This window comes from Rhinopithecus bieti, unplaced genomic scaffold, assembly GCF_001698545.2.
Source record: "Rhinopithecus bieti isolate Rb0 unplaced genomic scaffold, ASM169854v2 scaffold_43555, whole genome shotgun sequence".
NCBI lineage: Eukaryota > Metazoa > Chordata > Mammalia > Primates > Cercopithecidae > Rhinopithecus > Rhinopithecus bieti.
In genome coordinates, this window is record NW_016817848.1 from 293,575 (window position 1) to 304,275 (window position 10,701).

The following is a 10,701-nucleotide window of genomic DNA, read 5'->3' on the forward strand; positions in this document are numbered from 1 at the left end:
CACACACACATCTCAGAAACACCACCTAGAGAGCCCCTGATAAGGTCACAACCGTTTGTAGTTTTACTAAATGCGCGGGAACAAATAGAAAACTGTTAATTGTATAACTTAAAATATTAACCAATTACCAGTTGTGATGCTGCAACCAAAAGAATTCCTTTGTACCTCTGTAACCTTACATATCCTGTATGCATCGGGCTATAAAAAGCGGGCACATGCATCATTCGGGGCCCTCTTGTATGTTATAGAACGGAGGGACCAAGTTCGAACTTGCATTAAAGATACTTGCCGCTTGGCTTTGACTCTGGACTCTGGTGGTCTTCTTCAGGGAATAAACGGTCTGGGCATCACACACACCTTCTTGCTTGCCCCCATGGGGCACTGGCAATCCAGAATGGAGGGAGGGCAGCCAGCACTGGGGAGAAACTTCAGTCTGCCCTGACTGCATCCACCCTCTATTCTCACAACCCCTACAGCCTCTTCCCCATTGCTCACCTTCCCTGCCCTCCACTCCCCTACACTGCAATGGTATGCCTTGCTCTGGGAAAGAGAGAACAGGCATTGCTTTTGAGAAATCTGCATATTGGGGGAGAGGACATAGAACCAGGTAAACAAAACAGACTAGACCCCTCCCTGTACTCCCCTAGTCACGCTTTACTATCCAAATCTCTGCCTTGAAAGTTCCTCCAGCTGGGGATTCCCTATGCACCCACGTCTACACCATCTGTGACCTTTGCCACTGCCAGGGCCAATGAAAAACTCGCCCTTCACCCTCTGAAGACTTGCTGAAAAAATCACTGACAAGAGGCAAATTAACAGGAGAAAAAGCAAACAAATTCATTTGATCATAATTGTATGTGAGCCTTCAGAATGAAGACCCCAAGATACAGGGGAATTGTTCATTTCTATGTTTAGGTTCAACAGATTATGGACTGTGTAGAAAAACGATTGGACAAGAAGGGTAGGATCTAATAGTAATAGACTGAGAGGGGAAACCCAGCAAGGCCTGTCTAGATTCTTCTTGGCCTCTCTGTGCAGCATTCCTTCCTTCTGGACGTAGGATGGGACCCTCTCTGGAATGGGTATGACAGTCAAACAAGGTAGGTCAGATAATTTCTTTCTGACCAGTTTTTACACAGAAAGGGGAGTGGGGAGTGAGAGGACCGTTTTTAGGTTTTATGACTGGCTTTGGGTAAAACCAGTTCTGGTTTCTGCTGACCTGCCTTGGGGAACAGGGATTCTAGTTTCTATGAGTAGCCTTAGGGGAGAATGAGAGGCCAGAAACAAGAGGGCAGGAGAAGGTCAGAGAGAAACTTTTGCTTCTGGGGCTGCTTCTGAGCCCTTCGTTTTAAAGTATCAGAGATGATCAGGGGCAGCCTGGCTCTGGGTAAGGTCTCCTGACGTGTGAGTGCTGGTCTTCCACACTGGTTGCTGAGCTCTTTTAAAGGGTGGTTTTCAACCTTGGCTGCATACTGGAATGACCCCAGGAGCTTTAAGAAATATTGCTGGCCTGGCGCTATGGCTCATATCTGTAATCCCTGAGCTTTGGAAGGCTGAGGCAGCATGACTGCTTGAGCCCAGGAGTTCGAGACCAGCCTGTGCAAGATAGTATAAGAACATGCCTCTACCAAAAAATTAAAAATTAGTTGGGTGTGGTAGTCCACGCCTGTAGTCCCAGCTACTAGGGAGGCTGAGGTGGGAGGATATCACTTGAGCCCAGAAGTTAAGGCTGCAGTGGGCCATGATTGCATCACTGCACTCCAGCCAAGGTGACAAGCAAGATTCTATCTTAAAAAAAAAAATAAAATAATAAAATAATAATAATAATAAAAAAGGTGCTTGGAGCCTACCCCAGAGATTCTAATGATTTTACACTGCAACCCCACCCACCCCAACTGTGCCAGGTGCTTCTACTGTGTATCCAAGATTGAGAACCACCAGCTTTACAGCAAAGACATTTTCCTACAATCTTTGAATTGTCTTGCATTTCTTTGCATATGGATTCTCAGTTAATGAAATAAATAAAAAGGAAATCTGCAAATGCTTGTCAAAGGCTGCTGAAGCTTACAGTCCAAAGCCCACAGAGATTAATGACTTTATATTGTATGGTCCTTTAGAATCATGCTCCTCAAAGTGTGACCCATGGACCAGCAGAATATCAAGATCACCTGGAACCTGTTAGAAATGCAGAGGCTGGCAAGGTGTGCTGGCTTACACCTGTAATCTCAACACTTTGGGAGGCCAGGAGTTTGAGACCAGCCTAGGCAACATATGGAGACCCCCATCCCTACAAAAATAAAATCTGTTGGGTGTGGTGGCGTCCACCTGTAAGCCCAGTAACTTGGGAGGCTAAGCCAGAACAGCTTGCACCCAGGAGTTTGCAGGTGCAGTAAGCCATGATTGGGCCACTAACTACACTACAGCCCGAGTGACAGAGCAAGATCCTGTACCTAAAGAAAAAAAAAAGCAGAAACTCAGGCCCACCCAGACTGCCTACTGGAATCTTGAGAGCTGCAAATCATTGATTTTCAGCACAAACCATTTTGCCCACCCCGGCCACTGAGAGACTTGAACAATCACTAGCATAGTTTCTAGCAGCTCAAGGCCGTGTCTCAGGGATAACCCAGGCCCCTTGGGGTCCCTGCCTGGGGAAGCCCAAGGCTGCCAAAAGAATTTACCATTTGTTTCAGCCATTGCCTGATCATAGGTTTCTAATCTCCCTCTTGTTTTTTTGAGATGGAGTCACGCTCTGTCACCCAGGCTGAAGTGCAGTGGCGCGATCTCGGCTCACTGCACCCTCCGCCTCCCAGGTTCAAGAGATTGTCCTGCCTCAGCCTCCTGAGTAGCTGGGATTACAGGCGCGCGCTACCACACCCAGCTAACTTTTGTATTTTCAGCAGAGATGGGGTTTCACCATGTTGGCCAGGCTGCTCCTGAATCCCTAACCTCAGACGATCCACCCACCTTGGCCACCCAAAGTGTTGGGATTATAGGCATGAGCCATGGCACCCAGCCCCCTCCCTTCTTAGAGGACTTACTTGATAAAATTTACAATTGTAAATCCTTTCTGTCCCTTTGAGGGATATATGTATCTTCTGCTGCACAGGAATGTGTTTCTCACTTTTTCTGGGAACCATCCCTTTGTCATATAATTATCAGGAATTATAAGGCCGACTCCTGGTCTCAGGAGGAGGCTAGAATCCTAACTTCAATAGATAAACTTGAGAGTTAGTAGACATAGATAGCCTAATCACATTGACCAATCTCCTTAACAGCTTTTTGTAATTTTCCACTTCCCTAGTTCTATTTGAACCTCCTCCCTCCCCTCTTTAAAATTCCATCACCTCTGCACAGATTGGAGCTAAGCCCAGTTCTACACCAAGGACTCTCTCCTTCTGCAGTAGTTATTGAGTAAAATCTGTCATTATTGCCTTTAGCTAGTGTCCAGCTTTTTCTTTAAGTCTCCATTTTAATAAGGTCCTTACATGATGTGTATGTACATTACAGTCTGAGAAGCAGCGTCATAATACTTACCATTCCCTCAGTGACTTATAAACAGCCCTGAACGGGAAGGAATCACACCCATTTTGCCAATGAGATAGATCTTTGCTTAGTATCACACTGGTAAACTAGAAATTGAATATGCCTCATGACTCAATCCAGTGCTCGTTCCAAAATGACATGCTAACCAGAAAGAGAAGACCACACTGCATGTGAAGACCCAGGGGAAAAAAGCTAGTGAGAGCTCAAAAAACCCAAAAATGTTTCTCTTGATGCATCTCCATTGGTGCAATGTCCTCTCAGGCTTTTTTTTTTTTTTTTTTTTTTTTGATATGGAGTTTCGCTCCTGTTGCCCAAGCTGGAGTGCAGTGGCATGATCTCGGCTCACTGCAACCTCTGCCTCCTAGGTTCAAGTGATTCTCCTGCCTCAGCCTCCCAAGTAGCTGGGATTACAGGCAGGTACCACACTGTCTGTCTAGTATTTTGTATTTTTAGTAGAGATGGGGTTTCACCACGTTGGCCAGGCTGGTCTCGAACTCCTGACCTCAAGTGATCCGCCTACCTCGACCTCCCAAAGTGTTGGGATTGCAGGCGTGAGTCACCACACCTGACCTCAGGTTCTTCTTTAGTTGCAAGAGAACTGTTTCAGCATCAAGTGTCTTAGGTATTAAAGTTGTAAGTTTAGGTATTGAGTTACCTATCAGTAGCTGGAGTACCAGGATGACAGGTACCAACGCTGTGCAAGTACCAAAGGCTGTGGCCTCAAATGCTGCAAAAGCCCAGACCTTTTTGGGCCTGTGCATACTCCGTGCAGCCATTGATACATGAAGTCAGATGCAGGCATGGTCTTAGTGGGTCTTAGTCCTGAAACCACTCACCCCTAACTCACTCTGCATACTCAATCCCGATGCTCTCCTACTTTCCCAGCTTTACGTCCAACGTCAGTATCCATTCTTGCTTTCCTGGGTAAACACTGATAGCCCTCTCCTCCTGGCTGGGCCACTCCCCTGGGTAAACACTAATTCCTATTTCCACCCCCACCTTTCTACTCCTGGGCCAGTTTCATGCCTTGAATAGACTCCCTGCGGCCAAGCTCCATGGTGGCTCTTGATGATGTCACTCAAACTTACATGAGAAAATTCAAACAAAAAAGATTAAGAAATTAAGTTATATTTCATCATCTCTATGTCCTTTCTTCTGATTTGCCAAATTAGGCTAAAAGACCAACAGAAAAACAGCTGCCAATTTTAAACACTTCCAAAGTCATTCCTCTAGGAAAGACAGCAAAATTACTAACATGAATGATGGGATGAATTTTTCCTGGTCATTTTCAAACCACTTAGATAGCTAGAACCAGAGGAATCCCCCCAGGCACTTTACCCCTTAGCCATGGAGAATGCTGACTTTTTTTTACTTTCAGCCAATTATATGGTAAATATAATTATTAGTTTTATCAGAAAATATTGTACATACAGGTGATTTCTGATGCATAATTTTATTAAAGGCAGAGATGGTCACTTCTTCTAGAGAAACAGATCTCTGAGGTTAGAATGGAAGATAATGAAACGAGAGATTTCACTTTATAATTTACCTTTGTTAAACTATCCCAGAGCATGTCAATTCTATTATGAAAGTATTACTTCGACATTGTATAACCAGTTATTAATAGAAAACATACATGCCAAAAAACCTTAAATTCTGTAATCTTCAAGTCAATCATCAACTTTTCTTGGATTTTTGAAGACCCAAAAAGAAAAATAATTTCAAACAACAGCACTCAAACACCATATGCATTTGTAATGAGGCACAGCAACCAATTTTTTTTTTTTTTTTTTTTGAGATGGAGTCTCAGTCACCCAGGCTGGAGTGCAGTGGCGTGATCTTGGTTCACTGCAACCTCTACCTCCCAAGTTCAAGTGATTCTCCTGCCTCAGCCTCCCGAGTAGCTGGGACTACAGGTGCCAGCCACCACACCCAGCTGATTTTTGTATTTTTAGTAGCGATGGGGTTTCACCATGTTGCCCAGGCTGGTCTTGAACTCCCAAACTCAAGTGACCTGCTCACCTTGGCCTCCCAAAGTGCTGGGATTACAGGTGTGAGCCACTGCACCCAGCCCGGCAGTCAATTTTAAGCCTCGTATTTTCCAGGTTTTAGCTTAATAATCCTCATTAGTTTTTCAGATTTTTGTCAGTCTTGTTTTGGTGCTATTTTGCCTTACTGGGCCTAAACAGAATATTAAAATAGATTAATAATCCATACTGAGAGTAGAGTATAAATGGGTTTCTCACTCCTTAGGGACACAAGTGGAAACAACACATCCCATGAACACAGGTGAATGCCCCTGGTTATCCCTGAGCTGGGCAGTTTCACACAATCATTTTTTCTCTGAGGCCAAAGTCTGTGGTTTGATCATCTTAGCAGCTTCCAGAACAGAAAGTAGGTTTACTTTGTCTCCAAATTCTTTTTCTCGGTGCTCGAGAAGAATGCCCTAAAAGGAAACAAGAGGTAATGTCAGTCCTCATCCTAAATCGCTCGTTCATGAGACAGGCATTGAGGACCAGCTGTCTGTCAAGCCTTTTGCTTAAACAGCAAAGGACACAGATCCAAATATGGCCTGGCTCCTGCCCTCAAGGAGTTCAGTCTTTGAGGGAAGATAGACCGGGGAAGGCCACATCTATCTGGCCTGTACCAGCAGCTCTCAAGAAGCAGGAAGTCAGAAGCGATAAAGCACGACAAGGACAAGCAGGGAAGGCCTCACAGATGATAAAGCATGGAGGGTAACCAGGATGTTTACAGGTAGAGAAGCAGGTAAAAGAACATACTAGGTGAAGAGAAAAAAAATGAAGCTAACACAGAAAGGCCCAAAGGTGTGGAAGTGGAGCTCAGAGGTTAGACTTCGGAAGGCACTGAACGACCATCTAAAAGAGAGACCCTCTTTTTCCTTTAGTCTCCTAAGAAACTGGAAGTCATTTTCTTCTCATACAGTGATACCCCATACGCAGGATACCCCAAAGTTATCTAAAGTCAGAGGTGGTGAAAAAAAAAAAAAGACAAAATAACATGTTTGAGATCAGCATCAAGGAATCCTTGTTAGAGTTCTTTGATTCATTACATCTGGAAGCTCATCTTAAAAAGAAAATCTGTAAATACACTGTGTCATTATTTACAGAGACTTTAAAAAAAAAAGTCCCAGCACACTGTGGTGATTATGGGGAAGAAGATCAGAAAATTATATTTACTTGCTCAATAAACCATAATACAGACATTAAAAACACTAACAGGCTGGGTGCAGTGGCTCACACCTGTAATCTCAGCACTTTGGGAGGCTGAGGTGGGCGGATCACTTGAGGTCAGGAGTTCGAGACCAGCCTGGCCAACATGGTGAAACTCAGTCTCTACTAAAAATACAAAAATTAGCCGGGTATGGTGGCTCAAGTCTTTAGTCCCAGCTATTCAGGAGGCTGAGGCAGGATAATCCCTTGAACCTGGGAAGCTGGAGTGCAGTGAGCCAAGATCATGCCATTGCACTCCAGCCTGGGTGACAGAGCGAGACTCCATCTAAAAAAAAAAACAAAAAAAAAACACCAACAAAAAACTAAGAATATAATAATGACATAGGAAAATGTTCACAATATACTGTTAAATGAAAAAAGAACATCTAGTTTAGTAAGGTATAATTTTCTAAAGCAAAGCAAAACAAAAGGAAAGTTCACTCAGCTTTGTTCCAATGGATTATCCATGGTGGTTGAGCTCATAGGATGGTTTTCCACACCTTCTAATATTCTGCTGTTTTTAAATTTTCTGTAGCGCAAATACACTTTTTATTTATTTAGAGATAGGGTCTTGCTCTGTTTCCGAGGCTGTAGTTCAGTGGTGCGACCATAGCTTATTGCAGCCTTGAACTCCTGTGCTCAAGAAATCCTCCTGCTTCAGCTACCCAAATAGCCAAGACTACAGGTGCATGCCACCACGCCGGCTAAACTTTTTTATTCTTTATAGAGATGGGATTTTGCTATGTTGCCCAGCTACTTCTTCTTTAAGAATGCTTTCAAGATTGTTATTAAAAAGAAAATTCAGGCCAGGTGCGGCGGCTCACGCCTGTAATCCCAGCACTTTGGGAGGCCGAGGCGGGTAGATCACATGAGGTCAGGAGCTTGAGACCAGTCTGGCCAACATGGTGAAACCCTGTCTCTACTAAAAATACAAAAATTAGCTGGGTAAGGTGGCAGGTGCCTGTAATCCCAGCTACTTGTGAGGCTGAGGCAGGAGAATCGCTTGAACCTGGGGGTGGAGGTTGCAGTGAGCCGAGATCGTGCCATTGCACTCCAGCCTGGGCAACGAGAGAAACTCTGTCTCAAAAAATAAAAAATAAAAAATAAAAAAAAAGGAAATCCCCACCACCCCAATTTTAGACTACAATAACTCTGCACCCAACAAGAACTGAGGTAAGTCCTGAAGTTCAGCTAGCCAGTTAACCTTCCACCTGGGAGAATGAAGGCCGGGGGCTCCAGGGAATACCAACAAAGTCAAACACACCTAGCAACATCAGAAACGTGCCAGTAGGGCCCATGAGCACCAGATGAGTCATCACCAGGCAAGAAAAGGCTGGCAGGCATGCCAAGCCCTGCCCTAGAGGCCATGAGAAGGCAGAGGCAGGTAGGGGAAGGAACCCCACAGTGTCCAAGTGGGAAGAGGATGGGCAATCCACTAGGGAAGTGGCCTGCCCAAGCATAAGGATATCAGGAAGTGGTTGCTAGGAAACACCTCCAAGGAGAGGCTAGGGGACAGGCAGGACAGGAGAGGCTAGGGGCTGGGCAGGACAGGGCAGGGTCTCCGGAGTTTGACAGATTTGAGTTCTTAAGTTTCATTTCCATTGTACCACTTAGCTATGTCTTTGGCTGAGTTATTTTAAATCTCTAGGCCCACTGCTGTATATGTAGATGGGAATAAAAATGCCTAACATCCTAGATTGGTTGTGAGGAAGACATGAGATCATGTACTTAAGCACGTAGAACAAGACAGGCACTTATTGGTAACCATTATTACTAAGACATTTTGACAGATTTACCAGAAAATTAGCAAATAGGTTTATGATAAATCAGACACCATTTTATGTTTAATTCTAATACAGTCAAGCGAATCAGTTACCAAGCTGTAAAAGGAAGATGTAAGAAATCAAGCTTAGGCCGGGCGTGGTAGCTCACGCCTGTAATCTCAGCACTTTGGGAGGCCGAGGCAGGTGGATCACGAGGTCAGAAGATGGAGACCATCCTGGCTAACATGGTGAAACCCTGTCTCTACTGAAAATACAAACAAATTAGCCAGGCGTGGTGGTGGGTGCCTATAGTCCCAGCTACTCGGAAGGCTGAGGCAGGAGAATGGCATGAACCCAGGAGGTGGAGCTTGCAGTGAGCCGAGATCGCACCACTGCACTCCAGCCTGGGCAACACAGTGAGATTCCGTCTCAAAAAAAAAAAAAAAAGAAAGAAAGCTTAAACTTGAAGGATTTCTATTCCCTTTTATTCCTCCCAAATTGGGAAGAGTATGTAATTATCAACATTAAGAGTGAGATCCAACAATGCAGATAAACCCCATCTTTCTACAGAAAGAAAACACTTTCTACACGTTAATGTCATATTCAAAATTGACAGAGACAGGCCTAGAAGTCAGGCCACCAGTTTCCACGTCCTTCTCCCATACCCTTCCCTCATCCACTTGCTTTTTTGAGAGGGAGTCTTGCTCCGTCACCTAAGCTGGAGTTCAGTGGTACAATCTCAGCTTACTGTAGCCTCCACCTCCTGGGTTCAAGCGATTCTGCTGCCTTAGCCTCCCAAGTAGCTGGGACTATGGGCGCATGCACCACTACACCCGGCTAATTTTTTAAGTTTTTCTTTAGTAGAGATGGGATTTTGCCATGTTGGCCAGTCTGGTCTGGTCTGGAACTCCTGGCCTCAAGTGATCCGCCTGCCTTGGCCTCCTCCCAAAGTGCTGGGGTTACAGGTGTGAGCCACCACGCCCAGCCCCCTCATCCACTTTGCCCCATTCCTGCTACACATCCTCTTGGCCTCTGCTGACACTGCCCTCCAGGGCGGGGGAGCCACCATGGCTCAAGGCTGCCTGGACTCTGACACAAACAACTGCCCACTTGACTCTTGGGCCTACAGAGACCCCATTCCTCCTTTCCACACCTTCCCCTAGGGCTCCATGCTTCTTGTGGAGCCTCAGAGCCAGGACCTGTAATAACAGCCTGTTTGCAAAGGAGTCAGATACCTTTCCTAGGCCAGCCCTGACACCAAGATCCCCACAGGAAAAAGCATCATCTCCCCGCCACCTCCTTGCCACTTCCCCTAATTAGGCCTGGTTCTATTCCTTATTTTCTCCTCTTATTTCTTTTCTATCATCCATCCATGGTGGCCTGGAACACTGCAAGGGAATAAATGTAAAAACAGAATAAAACTATGCTTTTGTTCAAGCACAGAAAACAAAACTTAAAGTCAGCAAACCCGGGTTCAGGCCCCAGCAGTGCCACTGATGAGCTGTGCTCCTTGTGCAGCTGCTCATCCCTTCTCAGTTCTAAGTTCCTTGTCTGAAAAACGATCAAACTGTCTCATGGTGTCACTTTGATGAGTGAGTAGATTCAAGTATGAGGTACTAGCAGAGAAAGATGTGTGATAAACAACAACTGCCTTCCCTTCCCTTCCCTTCTTCATGTTCCCTGGCTTGCTAGAAGGAAGGCTAGGAGACCCAAAATGGGGAAAGTCAAACCCTACTCCTGCCTCTGGTTGGGGTCTCATGCTCACAGACACAGACACCTACAGACCACAAGTAAACACCAAGAACTCACCTGCTTTCCTGATCCCACCACGAAAACTCCCCCAAGGATGAAGCCTTCTCCTTCCAGGTTTCCAGAGAAGCCTCCGTTCCAGGCTCGGAAGAAGTTGTACCACACTCCCAGACGGATAAATCCCATAAACATCATCTTCCGCCTTTGTGGACCATAAAACTTTTTCTACGGAGTGAGAAAGATCCCATATGAGTACTCTACATGCCTGCCTTCCTCAAGCAGGAAAGGCCACCGACGGAGCACTGGTTCTCAGGCAAAGACTCAAAAGGCTGCTGGTTCCAGTCTTCTCTCCCACCCCACACACACACACTGCCCACATCCAGGTCCACTCTTTTTTCTTTTTTTTTTTTTTTTTT

The 10,701-nt window shown here is 45.3% G+C and overlaps 1 protein-coding gene across 4 annotated transcripts in view; it reads right to left on the bottom strand.

Moving 5' to 3' along the window:
* Positions 1-4,977: 4,977 nt before the first annotated feature.
* Positions 4,978-10,701, bottom strand: part of PRXL2A (peroxiredoxin like 2A) — a 27,768-nt gene continuing 22,044 nt past the window's right edge. For all 4 annotated transcript variants that reach the window (XM_017856249.1, XM_017856248.1, XM_017856250.1 and 1 more), the window contains exons 5-6: positions 10,346-10,510; positions 4,978-5,989 (exon numbers count right to left, since the gene is read on the bottom strand). In XM_017856249.1, coding sequence (XP_017711738.1) covers positions 5,876-5,989; positions 10,346-10,510 — 279 coding nt within the window. In that variant the 3' untranslated portion in view covers positions 4,978-5,875. The remainder of the gene's footprint in view (positions 5,990-10,345; positions 10,511-10,701) is intronic.